This window comes from Aulostomus chinensis, chromosome 17 (assembly GCF_037954235.1).
Source record: "Aulostomus chinensis isolate RoL2024-O1b breed Wild chromosome 17, RoL_Achi_v1.0, whole genome shotgun sequence".
Lineage (NCBI taxonomy): Eukaryota > Metazoa > Chordata > Actinopteri > Syngnathiformes > Aulostomidae > Aulostomus > Aulostomus chinensis.
Genome location: NC_141336.1, coordinates 4,662,622 through 4,681,098, shown reverse-complemented (window position 1 = coordinate 4,681,098; position 18,477 = coordinate 4,662,622). Strand labels below are relative to the sequence as shown.

Below are 18,477 nucleotides of genomic sequence, written 5' to 3'. Positions count from 1 at the left end.
CAAAGGGGATGAAGTCAGGGTGAGCAAACTGGACTTTACATCTCACAACCCTGCACACATAAAACCCAATAACTTCATAAGTTGATGGATAATGTCATCAAATATCGCGACTGATGTTGTAATAGCATCTTCACCGATGCATCAAAAAGCAACAAGGCACTGGTAATGGTACTCCTGGTTTACTGTAAGCCACGCCTATGGTCAGTTTAGAGTCTGGATTAACCTGGTCCCCTCTTGATGTCTTTGGACTGTGGAGGAAGCTGGAGTACCAGAGAGAACTCACGCAGGAACAGGGAGAACATGCAGACTCCACCCATAAAGATCCTGTGCTCCAGCCGGGGCTCCAACCCAGAACCTTCTTGCTGGGGGGCCACAGTGCTGACCACTGCTCCACCGTGCTGCCCTCGAAATAACCTCTTTGTATATACGTCTATGTGTGTATTTGTATTTTTCCCAGTGTGTAAATGAATTTTTTGGATTGTTCCTCTTCTCTGAGTGAGTCTTTATCCGGCCCCTGTCAGTCCTGGATACGTATGAATGTCTGCATGTTAGGTTCATTTATTAATGCGACCGACTGATTTGTGTCCATTCATACAGGAAGAACTGCACTCCATCAAATCTTTTTCGGCCTGGGTTGAAACGTCCAAGATGTTAAAATTTATTGACTTTTCCTTCTTTTAGATTTGAACTGGGAAAGTTAGATTTGAACTGGGAAAGTTAGATTTGAACTAATAGGACTCTGTTGTATGGTTTGTTTTTTATTGTCTCTGAATGTCTCCAGTAGCTTGTTGGGCTCATCTACATGAGAGTGATGTGATTGGTTGCTGGCTTGTAGTCGTTGCTCTCAGGCAGATTTCCATTCACAAGAACTGGTAGCCTGAAGAAGGTCTAGGACTGAAGCGTCAAGATACTGTTGAGGTTGGACAGAGTGTGGGAATACTTTTGTTACATACAAGAATTAGATTGTATTATATTTATATGTAACATCTGAAAAAACAGTTGTGTACATACTTATGCTGCTTATTTTTTATTTTTATACATTTTGAAATACAGATGTTTTAACTTTTCGATTTATCTCATTAAAGATTGATTTATGTTGTACTTTTGTCTGTCTTTTTTCTCCCCAATGCTGCTGTAACAACAGAATTTCCAGAGTCCAGGATGAAGAAAGTTTATCTTCTTTTATTATAATATTTGTTCAATTTGAATTGAAAAATAACTAATTGGTGTGTTGGTGATGAGGCTTTTTTCAAATTACAGGAAGCTATTATTTGAATTTCCATTGCTGCACAACATCAAAGACATGAAGGGGTGACGTCATTGTGATTGACAGCATAAAGCCGTCCAGTCACTTGATCAGTTAGTTGGTTCCTGGACTCCAGACAGCAACCTGCTGTCTCTTGGTCAAGAATCAGCTTCATTAAACACTTGAGACATCAACACAACACCTTCTACCAGCAGCTGTCATTTGGTGAGTTCAGTAAATCTTCAACATCTAGTAGTAAACTGTCTGATGGGTTTTCTTCAGGGGGGGGAAATAGATTGTTGGTTTAGCAGCACCCCCACTAGCATGTCCGCTAGCGTTAGCAAGCCTCACTGCTAGCAAGCTACCGGTCTCTTTTACTGCGTTGGCTGTGAATAATTTACTTTAATTTCATTAAAAACTGTAGCTTTGAAGTTGAGAACTTGAATTGTGAACTTTTGAAAAAAAATTGTCGCAGATCTGTGTTTTATTCCTGCTGTGGGTTTGTGTCATTATCAAATGTATCTGCATTTTAAAATTCAAGAAATGGGAAAACTGCATGTAAAGAAACATACTCTGGTATCATTTCTGACATGAATCTGGGTGTATCAATAGTACCAACACAGTTTTTATCTTCATATGAGTGTATTATTTTTATTTGTGTGTTTGTTAATTTAGCTAGCACTCCTCGTTAGCGCGCTTTGTTAGCATTAGCATGCCGCTCGGCTAGCAACCGACTGATGCTTTTTTTCTCGGTTTTTCTCTGAATAATTCACTTTAATTTCATCAACAATTATCTGACAGACCATTTTCAATGTAACTTTGTCCTGCTTTGAGGTTTTGTTGGTGTAAAAACACGTGAATGCTACAGTCAGTCTGTCTGGAGGTCTGTTGATGTTTGACGTCAAAAGTCAAGGTCACTGACAGTCCCACTTGCTGACACAACCACCATGTTGTTCCTGCATTGGAGGTTTTTAAGGTTGAAGCAAGTGTTGATTGACTGACCCTGACACAGGACTTTCAGTAACATGGCTTTCTGACGGTCAAGACTTTGTTGTACGTCTGCTGCTTCAAAGTGAAAAGTCAGAGAGACGATCCAGAAATGAACATTTCAGGGATTTATAAAGACTCGAATGTTATATTTTCTCTGTTTTCTCAACAGAATATTCCATCATGGGAGAACTGAACCCTGGTTTCAGACTGGGGGATATCATTTTTACTGAATCCTCTGTGTACACTGTGGAGAAAATCTTGGGGGCTGGCGCTTTTGGGGAAGTCGCCGAATGTTGGAGGAGCGACACAGACAAAATGGTCGCAATAAAACGGATCCGGGACAAACAGAACATCCTGGCGGCAAAAGAGGAGGTGAACACAAGTTTCTTTGAACAGTATTTAACTTCCATGGCTCTGAAAATCCACCACATTCCAATACAGGTTGTTTTCTCTCTCTCTCATACCTTTAACAGGAGAAGATGCTGAGATTATTGATGAGCAACAACGGCAATAATTTCAACATTGTTGGATGGAACGGGTCGTTCATTCACGAGGGAGCGTTCTGCATGGAGTTTGAGAGACTGGACATCAGCCTCTTTGAATTCCTGGGGCGGCGCCGGGCTCTCTCACTCAGAGAGATCAGCCCCATCCTCCATCAGGTGTGTTTCCACAGTTTTTAGCTTAACTTACCAACTAAAGTGGGAAAATAGAAGAGAAAAGTTTTCATTTTAAGAACTAAATGTTCACGTGTATTTTGCTGAGTATGAAGCCAAGTGGTTCCATCAGGAAGAGGATAAATTGGTGGATTCTAATCAATGGAAGTAGATGCTAAAGTTGACTCAGTCATTATTTGCAGTGTGAAACTGCAGGTGTTGGGTTGTCCTGCATCACTTCATTTGTATTCTCTCATTAAAAACTACAATCACGCCAGGCTTCGTTGTCAACTGCCAAAATATGTTTTAAATACACAGTGTTACATTTTCCACTGTGTAAAAACGATCCTCCATCACATGTTGATGACGTTCCACTGCAGTGAAGCTGACTTCAAGGTTTCTATTTTTCATGGTTTCAGCTCGCAACGGTGCTCCTTTTTCTGCGGAGCCAGAGAATCGTCCATGCCGACATGAAACCAGAGAACATCATGATGGTGGACCATGTCAGGCAGCCGCTCAAAGTCAAGCTCATTGACTTTGGGTTGGCGTTTCAGGTCTCAGTGAGCCACATCGGAGCGGAGCTGCAGACGCTGTGGTACAGGTTAGTAACAGAGACACTGGAACCTCCATTTTCTTCTGTCAGTGGTGAGAACAGGAGTCATGTTGTGGTTCTCTTCCTCTCGTCAGAGCTCCTGAGATCCTCCTTGGAGCCCCGTTTAACGAGGCCATCGATGTGTGGTCTCTGGGGTGCATTGCTGCAGAGCTGCTGACTGGGATCCCACTCTTCCCTGGGCACAGTGAGGCTGAAATGGTCAGTATGGTGCAGTGCTACACTTGGAAATTCACAACAAGCAATGGTGATGTAAAGAGGAGTAGTGAGCGAGAGATGGGTCACTTATTTCAAGTATTCTTTTGTGTAAAGCAACAAATGGAGGTAAAACCTGGTGCTCTCATTGTGTCCTTCCTTCAGATGGAGTACATCCTGAGGACAGCGGGGCAGCCACCCGACAGCGTCCTCCACCTCGGCCTCTACACCCTCTACTATTTTTATGCCCAGGGTGAGGAAGGAGTCTTCAAGCAGTGGACAGCAAAGGTAATTCCAGCAACTGAGAAGGACTTCATCCCTCCATGAGGTCCTTCAGTCTGTCAGCCTGCATTTAGCTCTCATGTGCTAACTGAAAAATGTCTTTTCTGTAGCCACACGTGGAGGTTCCTGACCCCATGAGGACCCTGATGGATCTGGTTATGGTGGGCTGCACCAGAGCACGAGAACATACAACACAACCGTCTCTGAGTTCCTAACCTTTAAGTTTTATTCTGTTGCCACACAGATGTTCTTGGAGGGCCAGGACCTGGATGACCTGGCAGACTTCCTGGACCTGCTCAGTCAGATGCTGGAGGTGGATCCTGAACGCCGCATCACGCCGGACCAAATCCTCCAGCATCCATTTCTAACAGGAAGCCACCAAGTAGGCCCCATCACCAGCAGCCCAGCGCACCACTTTGATTGGTTCGTGTTCATCAGTGCTGATGTGAAGGTGTTGGACTGTTGTCTTTCAGGCTTGAATCCTGCTTGGACCAAATGGCTTCCACTCAGGCAACGGTGAGGAGGACTCCTGGTCTATCCAGGTGAGTTCAGCTGCTTTCACCTTTCATCCTGGGGTCAACTGGCTAAGATGTTTAGCCTAGCATTAGCATGCAGCTTAGCACTTGATTTAAAAGAAATGTCTTTTGCTAGAAAAAGAATAAAAACTTTTGTCCATCTTGACTTAACATTTTAGTTTGAAAGATGCTTTTGTTGGATGAAGAAGAGTTATTTTACTGCATTATATTGTTAAATTACCTTTGTGTCAAATTTTCAAGTCCATTCAGGGCAGAATCAGCAAACTGGATTAGTCTATCAATGGTTTTATGTTTTGAGAATGAATGTGAGGCAAAGAAAACACATCATTTTAACTTCCCTGTTTTTGACTTTTGTCAGTGGTTAAATTTAAATGACACTATTGACCGTAAAGCTGTTGTCATGTTTGATTGTAGGCTAAATAGGTCATGCTAATTAGCCTAGCATTAGCATCTGTTCTTATCATTTCAGAGTGAAAAACCCTTTGTGTTAAGTGAAGCATGGACGCACTTTTCCTGCATCATCCTCTCCTACCAGCTCAGGGAGAGGGAAGGTAAGAGGGAGGGAATCATTTTCTCTCATGTGGTTTCGTTTCCTGCATCACAACAGCATTTAGAAGTAGAACATGAATTGGCTCAGTTACAGAACGTGACCTGCAGTCTTTGCAGGATTCAGCTCTATTCCATGGAACCAGTATAACCAGTGTGATCATTATTACCAGTTTTATCGGTTTATGATACTTTTAATCATTTGGAATTTTAATCCCACCATATTTTGCCACCCTTCAACGTCGTATAATAATTGTAGTCTGGTAGCCGTCGGTATTGTAGTGGTTTGAATGTAAATTATGCTGCCAGTCTCACTCTGTACAGGAGAGGTCCTGCTGTACTTTGTGCTCAGACCAACATTCCACTTTACTGATCCATTTCTTCCTCACCTGTTTTGGAGGAGAAATAGATCAGTATTTGTCACTTTGGTCTCTACTGCGTTTTTTTGGGGGGTAAAGTCAGGCGGTGTAACACAGACGTTTCTCTTCTGCGCCCATCAAGACACCGAGGTTTCTCCAACACCTGAGGTCCCCTGGTTCTACTGGTCCAGTGTGAATCGGGCTTTCAAAGCTCATTGTAGTCAGGATGCCACAAAATGCAATGCTGGCTCTCATATGCTGTTGCTCATGCAGGTTTTGCTTTCCCTTTCATGTAGCATCAAAAAGCAAAAAGGCACTGGTAATGGTACTCCTGGTTTACTGGGACGGGGTTCGATTCCCTGCGGTGTCTTGCTGATTGATTGGCCATTTCCTGAAAGGTGATGTCACTTCCACTCTTTCCTCTCTGTTTCAATGGTCATGAAGGGATGTGTGACACCTACATTTAGTGATATCTGTCCTTGACATGGACGTGGTTCCACTTGGTTCTTTGCTCTCAGCCTCGTAGACTTGTGGTAAGAAACGACTGGAATTAATACAAGAAAAAAAGGAGAACTAGAACGCCACGAGCAGCTCAACTCTAAGCTGGTGATGGCTTCTCCTTCTCGCTCTCCTCTCTCCTGCTCAGTGTGCCACATGTTCAGTCACTCCTCTGCCTCCTTTGGTGGTACAGATAAGTGTGTTAAATGTAGTTTGTTTGTCGCGTTGGAGTAGAGGCTTAACAGTTAGCTTAACAATTAGATCCAAACAATTGGCCGCTACAGCTGCTGCAGCTGTTAGCTGGTGTGGACTGCTTTAGCTTAGCCCCGAGCGGCCGGGAAACCAGGGCGGCTGGGTGACTGTCCGAAGGAAGCATTGTCCTGAACAGAAGCCTGCTGTCAGTGACCAACCACCAATTCATGTCTCGAATAGGTTCTGTGTTCATTTACAAAGACGATGTCGGACTCTGTCGTGCCTCTGGACCCCTGTCTGAGGGGACCAGCGACGACATGTTTAGCCGTTTGTCGTCGTTCAACCGCTGGCTGTTGAGGTGGCGTCCAGCAAACCAAGTGGGCTTCATAGATAATTGGAAAACTTTCTGGGGGCGACCTGGTCTGATTCGGAGAGACGGCATCCATCCCACGTTGGACGGAGCTGCTCTCATTTCCAGAAATATGACCCAGTTTATAACGGAACCAAAATCCCCACAACCCAGAGTTCAGACCAGAAAGCAGAGCTGCCGTCTTACACGCGTCTCTGCGCGTCCGTTAGGGCACTTACCCACCCACAACCCCATAGAGACTGTGTCTGTCCCCCGACCACGTCAGTTTATTCACTCCAATTCTACTTGTAGAGGAGTCACTCAGAAAAACTGAATCAAAATGAACACAACCACTAAATTAACTCAAAAGAATATGAAAATTAGATGTGGACTATTAAAGGTGCCATAGAGAGGTTGGACGGGGTATTAATTCTTGTTCTGTGGTGTGATATGTCACCCCACAAAAAATGGTTGGGTCTGTAATGGCTCAGAAGCTTCCTAAAAGGCTCTCTGAAAGCGCTATGTTACCATGTTGGGTTTAGACTGCGTCGTTTGTCCCTATTGTGGTCGTTTCTGACCTCATCTGGCAACCTTATTATTTTCGCAAGTGCATGAGTTTACTGCGATCGGTTGCCGTGGTTTATGTGGCAACCTCATTTAACCACTACCTGGTGATTGGCTGCCCTCACTGTCATTGAAAAGAAAGGACTCCCACTCTCTCGGCTAACTGTCGCCGGTGCTAACTGTGACTGCTACTGTCAATTGACAACATTCCATATCATACAACAACATTCGTAAGATAAGATACCAAGTAGCCACGGTCCATTCGCGGATCCAGCCGTATATGTTCGAGCCAGAATCGGAGGAGGAGGAGGAGGAGGAGGAGGAGGAGGAGGAAGAACAACAACAACAACCAGACAGGCTTCAAGTACACGTTTCTTTATGGTAGGTTCTTCGTTTGTTTTTGCAGTAGCATGTTGCTATATTATTGTACTAGTTATGATGCTTAAATTACACTCAAGCCAAAATAAATAAATAAAAGAATATTTTTAAAGGCTTTGTGGTTCATCACGCTTCCTTTTTGTTTGGGGTCTAACTCATCAGGCTAAACATTCATGAAATAAAGGTGCTGGGTGGGTCAACAATAATGAAGGCTTGGGGCTATTCCCTGCTTGTGGTTTGGAGCCAAAAGTCCGGTGTGAGTTCAGAATTGCTGTACTAGTCTTGGAACATAAAAGTGGTATTGATCAAGCATTCATAAATAATAATATTAATCATAAATATGTATCATTTTAATAACAAATATTTATCATTAATAACACTTTATCAATCAATATTTATCATAAATATTTAACAAATAGACTGGGGAATGACAGGAACAAGAGTACTACATAAGAAATGGTGACTATTATTGCAACTGTATGCCCTTCAATGCAGCCACTTTAGGCAAACCCCATCAGTGAAAGCAAAGTGTGACATCTGATCAATCACTGCCTATTTGTCAATAACCAGGTTCTTATGTGGAAACTGCGTTCGTACGCCCACGGAGAGAGAAAACATGTGCTGCAGAGAGATCGAACAGGTGCTAACAAATGAACTCCATCCACCTGCACACAGCCAGGACACATTTTTCATGTGAATGACTCGTATAACGTTATGAATGCATTACCTTGTTTGGCGACGCAGGTTACACGACGAGTGAGCCAGGTACCCTACCACATAACATGCATGACTTACCATCCTGGCCTAGAACCAGTTTGTCTCAATATATGTCGCTCCAAAACGCCTTGAATGTCTACAGAGCCGACCACGGCCGTTTGACACTCCAAGGAAGGGGAAGGTATGGCAGATGATCACCCCCTGATAATGTAATTACACTACTATTACTATTTCTACCACCACCACCACTGTTAACTACAATCGGTTGCTACATGCAAAGAAAAAGGGAAACAGAAGTACAAGCCGTTTATTTATTTAGAACAGTAGTTCTCAAAATGTGGTCCAGGAACCACTAGTGGTCTGTGAGACACTTGTCAGAGAACAATAACAATACCACAATACTACTACAATAAGGCAGTACTGTAATTTCACATAAAAATATAATTCTATATGTATATAAATAACAACTAAGATTGTGGCGCCTAAAACTTGAGCGAGCCCAGCAGGTGGTCCCATAAAAAAACAAAACATGTTGGGACAAAGGGGTCCAGGGTCTGGAAAAGTTTGAGAAGCACTGATTTACAGAATCAAACAGCATAAACCACACTCCAAACTGTATAAGAATGAATGTGCATTATGGCTTGCAGGCAGTGCAGATTCTTGGCCTATCGCTGGTTTGTGTCCTTAGCTTCCTGAGGTCGGCCTGCTTTCATTCATTTTTTTCCCACAATAAAGATCTAATTTCACTCCAGCAGCCGTTCTGTCTTGAATTCTAATGACATTAAAGCTCCAGAAGATGGTGAAGCAGGACTGAACAAACAAGCGTCAGATATTTAACAACATAATACGATGAAGGAAGCATTGCAGAGTTACATGTCGTATTCAATGTAAAAAAAAAAAATCATGAGACCATTAATTATGAGTGATATCACAACACGATCAAATCACTGCAACGTGAATATTTTTGAGGCCAATTGGGACGTTTTTGGAAGATGAAAAAAAAGTTAAGTTTTGCTGTTAATTACCCCAAAGGTTTTTTTTTTAAACATTTTTTTTGTCCCAGCGAGACAAAAAAAATTAATCTTCAAAAAATAATTCAACCATCCATAAGTTACCTAGCCCTTTATTAGACAATTTCTGAAACAATATTTAATAAAAGCTTTCACATGGACAGATCAACATTGGCAGCTGCCATCTGTGAGAGGTGGTAACAAGGAGGACATGGGACGATGTTTTGGTGCATCACTAATTAGTGTTTGCTTTCTCTCTGTAGCCCACTTGGAAATCACTGACGTAATATGAAGATATTCATCTGAAAATATATGATTTAAGATGAGGCATGGCAATTAGATTTATTTAAGCCTGTCCATGTGCACAGCAACTCAAAAAGCTGCAAAAATCTCAGAAAAAAATGATGGAAATGCAAAGGAAGCAGAGTAAAAACAGCAATAATTAAAATCAAAATCACATTTTGATCAAAACAGATGGATTGAGATTCATGTCGTGAAACCATAAGCTGTTATTTTGCTTCTTGATTGCTGGTGACGTAAGCTGCTGTAGCTATCTCAAACATTTGTGAAAGTTTGGCGTCTTCTCGCTCTCTTGCTATGACTGGGGGGGGGGGGGCAAAAACCTGCTGCAGGGTGGGAACTTGGAAGCACCGCCACAAACTGAACTGCTAACGATTGATTTTAGAGGAATTGTGAAATGATGACATTCATTTTTTTTTCCATCAGAAGAGTTTTCTCAAATTTCAATAAAACCTTCTAAATCTGAGATGGTTTGCTCATCCCAGTCCTTCATGGAGAGAGAACTCGAGACTTTCACTCAAAGACTCGTCCTCTTGAACCTCCTCCTCCTGCCGGGTCTTTGCTGCTGGCAACGAACAACAGGAAACTGAAAATGAGTGCTGAAGGCATTCATTTGAATTAGAAAACAGAAGATGGACCCTGAGATGAACACAGCAAACCTACCTTTCTTCATCTTGCTGTGTTTTGATGTGGATGTGATGGAAAGTCTGAAACCTTAAATCAATATGAATGCGATCGTATCCGTATCCTTTCACTCCTGGTCAGTGTCACAGTAAAAAATGAGATTTGCAAACAGCCTCTGTGGTGCATCTGTGGTGTCCCACCTGACACGTCTCTTTGGTCTTTTGGAAGGAAATAATTTCCCAGGATTCTTTGCACCCATGTTCATTTTATCCCTGTTTTTTGTCCTGCACAGAAGTTCTGATTGATGTTTCACAACTTCGTGGTTTGTCTGTGACCACACACGTCATATCAAGGTTATCTGTATCTTTTTTAATGTCAAAATACACTGATATCATCTACATATAGAGTTATATACCTATATCTCTATATGTAGAGATATAGGTCTATACATGTATATATACATAATTATATGTAAATGCATATATTGATATGTATATACATAAAAACATATTTATATAAACTTCATTTATAGAATAAATATGATAAAATATGCTCAAAATGTTTCAAAGCTGACTCTTGCTGCTCTGACAGTCATAGAGGGAACATGTTGGGGTCTGGTCCCTGCCGCAGGCTGGAGTTGAAGCCTTCATCTGAATATCTGGTCCCTGGTGGCCATTTGGGACCTGACCAAAGCTGGTAGGTCCACAGAACAGGAGCAAAGAGGACTGGCATCTGTGGTAGCATGAGTCCGCCGCAGTAGAGGTAGGGTAGTGGGTAAGGAGGCAGGATGGGAGGCATCATGACTCCTCTGTAGTGGGGGTACTGCTGATCATATGGGAGGTGAGACGGTTGTCCTCCCTGGTGATGCAGGTTGCCTTGGTAGTATGCCTGGCCCCCCTGGTGGTGGGGAGCATTGTTGAAGGTTCCCTTGCCCCACTGGTAATGGGGGTCCATTTCATGGGTTGCATAGGCCCCCTGGAAGTATGGGATGCCTTCAATGGTTGCTCCATCAACCAGGTGATGGGGGACACGTTCATGAGTTGCATGGGCCCCCTGGAAGTGAGGGGCACCATCAAAGGTTGCTTCATCAACCAGGTGATGGGGGACACCTTCATGAGTTGCATGGGCCCCCTGGAAGTGTGGTGTGCCTTCAATGGTTTCCTTGTCGACCTGGTGGTGGAGGGGGCCTTCATCAGTTGCCTCTTGAACTTGATCGTGGGGGACAGCATCAAAGGTTGCCTCGTCAACCAGGTGGTGGGGGGCCCCTTCATAAGTTGCATGGGCCCCCTGGAAGTATGGGATGCCTTTAATGGTTGCCTTGTCAACCAGGTGATGGGGGGCCCCTTCATAAGTTGCTTGGGCCCCCTGGAAGTATGGGATGCCTTCAATGGTTGCTTCATCAACCAGGTGGTGGGGGGCCCCTTCATAAGTTGCATGGGCCCCCTGGAAGTATGGGATGCCCTCAGTGGTTGCTTCATCAACCAGGTGGTGGGGGGCACCTTCATAGGTTGACTTGTCAACCTGGTGGTGGATGAGCCTTTCGTTTTTTGGCTCACTCACCTGGTGGTTGAGGGAACTATCATACGTTGCCTGCCCCCCCTGGATCTGGGGGGCGCCCTCGTAGGCTGCCTCGTTAACCTGCTGGTGAGAGCCACCTTCAACGGTTGCCTCATCAACTTGCTGGTTGGAGGCACCTTCATCGACTGCCTCGTCAACCTGGTGGTGGTGGGGACCTTCATCGGCTGCCTCATCAACTTGGTGGTGGTGGGGACCTTCATCGACTGCCTCATCAACTTGGTGGTGGTGGGGACCTTCATCGACTGCCTCTTCAGCCTGGTGGTGGTGGGGACCTTCATCGGCTGCCTCATTAGCTTGGTTGTGGTGGGGAACTTCATTGGCTGCCTCATCAGCATGGTGGTGGGAGCTACGCTCATCTGTCAGCATGTCCCCATCATAACCAGGGATGCGTCCGTAGATGTCCTGTCTCCCCTCATGCTCGGGAAAGTCATCATTCTTCCTCCACCATCTATCCATGTGACGCTGGGGGATGCGTCTCATCAGAGGGAAGTATCTGGTAAAGGCACGGGCCTTGCCCCTCTGAAAGAATTGGCCTCCACAGCGTCTAACTTTCCTGGCACGGGCCAGTTTCAGCTTGTAGTCCCCGTAAAAGATACGTGTTTCAAGGATTGGCTGAATGGGGACATCCTTATCGAAGTGCACAATTGCGTATCCTCTGTAGCCTCGTTTGTGTCGAACGGCATTCACGCGTCCAAATGTCTCAAAGTAGTCCCAAATTTCATTTTCCACCACGTGCTCGGGAAATCCAGTCAGGTAGATGGCGTGGGGATCAATGACAAGTTCTGTCTGCTGGTACTCCATCATCAGTTATCAGATAAATGTGTTCACGACTGTTGTTCTGAAAATATCTTTATGTGACCAAGCTGGCAGATTTATTTATACTGTCAGAGACAAAGAGGGTTTAATTCATCATTCTGACTTGAACACTGAGAGCACCAGACAAAATTCTGAGAGCTCAGAATTTTGACTGCATCACACACACACACACACACACACACACACACACACACACACACACACACACACACACACACACACACAAACCTCAAATGTTATTGTTGTTTGTTGTTCACACCTTTTTTGCCTGTCCCATTTTTTTTTCCTTTTTATTTTTTTAATGAAGCAATGAACACAATTCAGGAAACGTGTACAGCTTCAAGGAGTTTAAATAGCCAATGATGGAAAGAAGCAGGGAGAAGAAAACCTTCCTGTTCCTGACCCTTGGGCATCAATAAATCATAGTTTGTCATTGTCTGTCAATCACAGTTTCTCAGTAACCAATGACAACACAAAACACAGTCACAGAAATGTAGACAAACCAGTTACCTGATGCCTTCATTTCATCTAATCGTTCTGTCTTTATAATTAATGATGGGATGTTCTTGAGCCTAAAGATATTCGTTTAGACCTTTCAATCAGTCGGTGAGGAATTCGACAGTTAAACCACAATACCAGAGACACACATCTGCTCTGAAGTATTGGTGCAGTCTGATGCTTCAAATTAAGTGTCCCTCCAGGCTGCTCCGCCTCTGAATTTAACAATTTTTTGTAAATATTCTAGTAATATTCCCCTTTTCCCCCTTTTATGTGAAGCTAATGAGGCCTGTAATTCAGTTCTATCTGTAAGTTTTAACAGTCCTGATTCTCCCTGGGCTGGGCTCCAACCTGCAGGAGGTCTTCTCAAGGAACAAAACTAGTAAATTGTCAGACGGTCCGATGGTCCACTCATCATCCTTGTCCCGTCTCCAGTGCGTCACCAGAAAAGAAACCGAGCGTCTTCTCAGACCATCGCAAAATGCACTTGAGAACAATATACTGTATATATATGTATATTAATACAAACAATCAACTGAAATACAAACATATATATGCGTGTATGTATGTGTATATATATATATATATTAACTGACGCCTTTCATTCTGGAGGACAGTGTCCTTTTGTCACTGCTGTATAAGTAGTGGTTTGATCCCTCTGATATGTAATCACGTATGACATCAATAGTTTATGATTACTAAAGCAGCCACGGAGGAGCACACGGAGGTCGAGCTAGTTTACACGACTGTATACACAGTTAGCTAGTTTTTATATAGAATATATGACTGACCATCTTCCTCAAAATGTAGCCCTCCTCAATGAGTCCCGTTGAGCCGTGTCATCCAGTAAAGCACACAAGCACACAAAGGGGATGAAGTCAGGGTGAGCAAACTGGACTTTACATCTCACAACCCTGCACACATAAAACCCAATAACTTCATAAGTTGATGGATAATGTCATCAAATATCGCGACTGATGTTGTAATAGCATCTTCACCGATGCATCAAAAAGCAACAAGGCACTGGTAATGGTACTCCTGGTTTACTGTAAGCCACGCCTATGGTCAGTTTAGAGTCTGGATTAACCTGGTCCCCTCTTGATGTCTTTGGACTGTGGAGGAAGCTGGAGTACCAGAGAGAACTCACGCAGGAACAGGGAGAACATGCAGACTCCACCCATAAAGATCCTGTGCTCCAGCCGGGGCTCCAACCCAGAACCTTCTTGCTGGGGGGCAACAGTGCTGACCACTGCTCCACCGTGTTGCCCTCGAAATAACCTCTTTGTATATACGTCTATGTGTGTATTTGTATTTTTCCCAGTGTGTAAATGAATTTTTTGGATTGTTCCTCTTCTCTGAGTGAGTCTTTATCCGGCCCCTGTCAGTCCTGGATACGTATGAATGTCTGCATGTTAGGTTCATTTATTAATGCGACCGACTGATTTGTGTCCATTCATACAGGAAGAACTGCACTCCATCAAATCTTTTTAGGCCTGGGTTGAAACGTCCAAGATGTTAAAATTTATTGACTTTTCCTTCTTTTAGATTTGAACTGGGAAAGTTAGATTTGAACTGGGAAAGTTAGATTTGAACTAATAGGACTCTGTTGTATGGTTTGTTTTTTATTGTCTCTGAATGTCTCCAGTAGCTTGTTGGGCTCATCTACATGAGAGTGATGTGATTGGTTGCTGGCTTGTAGTCGTTGCTCTCAGGCAGATTTCCATTCACAAGAACTGGTAGCCTGAAGAAGGTCTAGGACTGAAGCGTCAAGATACTGTTGAGGTTGGACAGAGTGTGGGAATACTTTTGTTACATACAAGAATTAGATTGTATTATATTTATATGTAACATCTGAAAAAACAGTTGTGTACATACTTATGCTGCTTATTTTTTATTTTTATACATTTTGAAATACAGATGTTTTAACTTTTCGATTTATCTCATTAAAGATTGATTTATGTTGCACTTTTGTCTGTCTTTTTTCTCCCCAATGCTGCTGTAACAACAGAATTTCCAGAGTCCAGGATGAAGAAAGTTTATCTTCTTTTATTATAATATTCGTTCAATTTGAATTGAAAAATAACTAATTGGTGTGTTGGTGATGAGGCTTTTTTCAAATTACCGGAAGCTATTATTTGAATTTCCATTGCTGCACAACATCAAAGATATTAAGGGGTGACGTCATTGTGATTGACAGCATAAAGCCGTCCAGTCACTTGATCAGTTAGTTGGTTCCTGGACTCCAGACAGCAACCTGCTGTCTCTTGGTCAAGAATCAGCTTCATTAAACACTTGAGACATCAACACAACACCGTCTACCAGCAGCTGTCATTTGGTGAGTTCAGTAAATCTTCAACATCTAGTAGTAAACTGTCTGATGGGTTTTCTTCAGGGGGGGAAATAGATTGTTGGTTTAGCCCACGAGCATGTCCGCTAGCGTTAGCAAGCCTCACTGCTAGCAAGCTACCGGTCTCTCTTACCACGTTGGCTGTGAATAATTTACTTTAATTTCATTAAAAACTGTAGCTTTGAAGTTGAGAACTTGAATTGTGAACTTTTGAAAAAAAATTGTCGCAGATCTGTGTTTTATTCCTGCTGTGGGTTTGTGTCATTATCAAATGTATCTGCATTTTAAAATTCAAGAAATGGGAAAACTGCATGTAAAAAACATACTGTGGTATCATTTCTGACATGAATCTGGGTGTATCAATAGTACCAACACAGTTTTTTTGTTAATTTAGCTAGCACTCCTCGTTAGCGCGCTTTGTTAGCATTAGCATGCCGCTCGGCTAGCAACCGACTGATGCTTTTTTTCTCGGTTTTTCTCTGAATAATTCACTTTAATTTCATCAACAATTATCTGACAGACCATTTTCAATGTAACATTGTCCTGCTTTGAGGTTTTGTTGGTGTAAAAACACGTGAATACTTCAGTCAGTCTTTCTGGAGGTCTGTTTATGTTTGACGTCAAAAGTCAAGGTCACTGACAGTCCCACTTGCTGACACAACCACCATGTTGTTCCTGCATTGGAGGTTTTTAAGGTTGAAGCAAGTGTTGATTGACTGACCCTGACACAGGACTTTCAGTGACATGGCTTTCTGACGGTCAAGACTTTGTTGTACGTCTGCTACTTCAAAGTGAAAAGTCAGAGAGACGAACCAGAAATGAACATTTCAGGGATTTATAAAGACTCGAATGTTATATTTTCTCTGTTTTCTCAACAGAATATTCCATCATGGGAGAACTGAACCCTGGTTTCAGACTGGGGGATATCATTTTTACTGAATCCTCTGTGTACACTGTGGAGAAAATCTTGGGGGCTGGCGCTTTTGGGGAAGTCGCCGAATGTTGGAGGAGCGACACAGACAAAATGGTCGCGATAAAACGGATCCGGGACAAACAGAACATCCTGGCGGCAAAAGAGGAGGTGAACACAAGTTCCTTTGAACAGTATTTAACTTCCATGGCTCTGAAAATCCACCACATTCCAATACAGGTTATTTTCCCTCTCTCTCTCTCATACCTTTAACAGGAGAAGATGCTGAGATTATTGATGAGCAACAACGGCAATAATTTCAACATTGTTGGATGGAACGGGTCGTTCATCCACGAGGGAGCGTTCTGCATGGAGTTTGAGAGACTGGACATCAGCCTCTTTGAATTCCTGGGGCGGCGCCGGGCTCTCTCACTCAGAGAGATCAGCCCCATTCTCCATCAGGTGTGTTTCCACAGTTTTTAGCTGAACTTACCAACTAAAGTGGGAAAATAGAAGACTAAAAGCTTTCATTTTAAGAACTAAATGTTCAGGTGTATTTTGCTGAGTATGAAGCCAAGTGGTTCCATCAGGGAGAGGATAAATTGGTGGATTCTAATCAATGGAAGTAGATGCTAAAGTTGACTCAGTCATTATTTGCAGTGTGAAACTGCAGGTGTTGGGTTGTCCTGCATCACTTCATTTGTATTCTCTCATTAAAAACTACAATCACGCCAGGCTTCGTTGTCAACTGCCAAAATATGTTTTAAATACACAATGTTACATTTTCCACTGTGTAAAAACGATCCTCCATCACATGTTGATGACGTTCCACTGCAGTGAAGCTGACTTAAAGGTTTCTATTTTTTATGGTTTCAGCTCGCAACGGCGCTCCTTTTTCTGCGGAGCCAGAGAATCGTCCATGCCGACATGAAACCAGAGAACATCATGATGGTGGACCATGTCAGGCAGCCGCTCAAAGTCAAGCTCATTGACTTTGGGTTGGCGTTTCAGGTCTCAGCGAGCCACATCGGAGCGGAGCTGCAGACGCTGTGGTACAGGTTAGTAACAGAGACACTGGAACCTCCATTTTCTTCTGTCAGTGGTGAGAACAGGAGTCATGTTGTGGTTCTCTTCCTCTCGTCAGAGCTCCTGAGATCCTCCTTGGAGCCCCGTTTAACGAGGCCATCGATGTGTGGTCTCTGGGGTGCATTGCTGCAGAGCTGCTGACTGGGATCCCACTCTTCCCTGGGCACAGTGAGGCTGAAATGGTCAGTATGGTGCAGTGCTACACTTGGAAATTCACAACAAGCAATGGTGATGTAAAGAGGAGTAGTGAGCGAGAGATGTGTCACTCATTTCAAGTATTCTTTTGTGTAAAGCAACAAATGGAGGTAAACCTGGTGCTCTCATTGTGTCCTTCCTTCAGATGGAGTACATCCTGAGGACAGCGGGGCAGCCACCTGACAGCGTCCTCCACCTCGGCCTCTACACCCTCTACTATTTTTATGCCCAGGGTGAGGAAGGAGTCTTCAAGCAGTGGACAGCAAAGGTAATTCCAGCAACTAAGAAGGACTTCATCCCTCCATGAGGTCCTTCAGTCTGTCAGCCTGCATTTAGCTCTCATGTGCTAACTGAAAAATGTCTTTTCTGTAGCCACACGTGGAGGTTCCTGACCCCATGAGGACCCTGATGGATCTGGTTATGGTGGGCTGCACCAGAGCACGAGAACATACAACACAACCGTCTCTGAGTTCCTAACCTTTAAGTTTTATTCTGTTGCCACACAGATGTTCTTGGAGGGCCAGGACCTGGATGACCTGGCAGACTTCCTGGACCTGCTCAGTCAGATGCTGGAGGTGGATCCTGGACGCCGCATCACGCCGGACCAAATCCTCCAGCATCCATTTCTAACAGGAAGCCACCAAGTAGGCCCCATCACCAGCAGCCCAGCGCACCACTTTGATTGGTTCGTGTTCATCAGTGCTGATGTGAAGGTGTTGGACTGTTGTCTTTCAGGCTTGAATCCTGCTTGGACCAAATGGCTTCCACTCAGGCAACGGTGAGGAGGACTCCTGGTCTATCCAGGTGAGTTCAGCTGCTTTCACCTTTCATCCTGGGGTCAACTGGCTAAGATGTTTAGCCTAGCATTAGCATGCAGCTTAGCACTTGATTTAAAAGAAATGTCTTTTGCTAGCAATAGAATAAAAACTTTTGTCCATCTTGACTTAACATTTTAGTTTGAAAGATGCTTTTGTTGGATGAAGAAGAGTTATTTTACG

The 18,477-nt window shown here is 43.5% G+C and overlaps 3 protein-coding genes across 3 annotated transcripts; 2 read left to right on the top strand and 1 right to left on the bottom strand.

The window, feature by feature from the left end:
* Positions 1 to 2,551: 2,551 nt before the first annotated feature.
* LOC147246086 (homeodomain-interacting protein kinase 2-like) lies at positions 2,552 to 4,455 on the top strand. Its single transcript, XM_086183445.1, has 8 exons — positions 2,552 to 2,608; positions 2,710 to 2,895; positions 3,309 to 3,490; positions 3,577 to 3,700; positions 3,860 to 3,982; positions 4,087 to 4,137; positions 4,221 to 4,358; positions 4,450 to 4,455. The coding sequence occupies exons 1-8, from the start codon at positions 2,552 to 2,554 to the stop codon at positions 4,453 to 4,455; spliced, it is 867 nt and encodes a 288-aa protein (XP_086039571.1).
* A 6,185-nt stretch (positions 4,456 to 10,640) lies between these two features.
* On the bottom strand, positions 10,641 to 12,484 carry LOC147246085 (uncharacterized). Its single transcript, XM_086183444.1, has 2 exons — positions 11,861 to 12,484; positions 10,641 to 11,821 (listed from the first exon to the last, which is right to left on the bottom strand). Exons 1-2 carry the CDS (start codon positions 12,429 to 12,431, stop codon positions 10,641 to 10,643), a joined length of 1,752 nt encoding a protein of 583 aa, XP_086039570.1. The 5' UTR covers positions 12,432 to 12,484.
* A 3,666-nt stretch (positions 12,485 to 16,150) lies between these two features.
* Positions 16,151 to 18,220, top strand: LOC147246084 (homeodomain-interacting protein kinase 1-like). The gene is made up of 8 exons (XM_086183443.1): positions 16,151 to 16,369; positions 16,475 to 16,660; positions 17,075 to 17,256; positions 17,343 to 17,466; positions 17,625 to 17,747; positions 17,852 to 17,902; positions 17,986 to 18,123; positions 18,215 to 18,220. Exons 1-8 carry the CDS (start codon positions 16,178 to 16,180, stop codon positions 18,218 to 18,220), a joined length of 1,002 nt encoding a protein of 333 aa, XP_086039569.1. The 5' UTR covers positions 16,151 to 16,177.
* Positions 18,221 to 18,477: the final 257 nt, after the last annotated feature.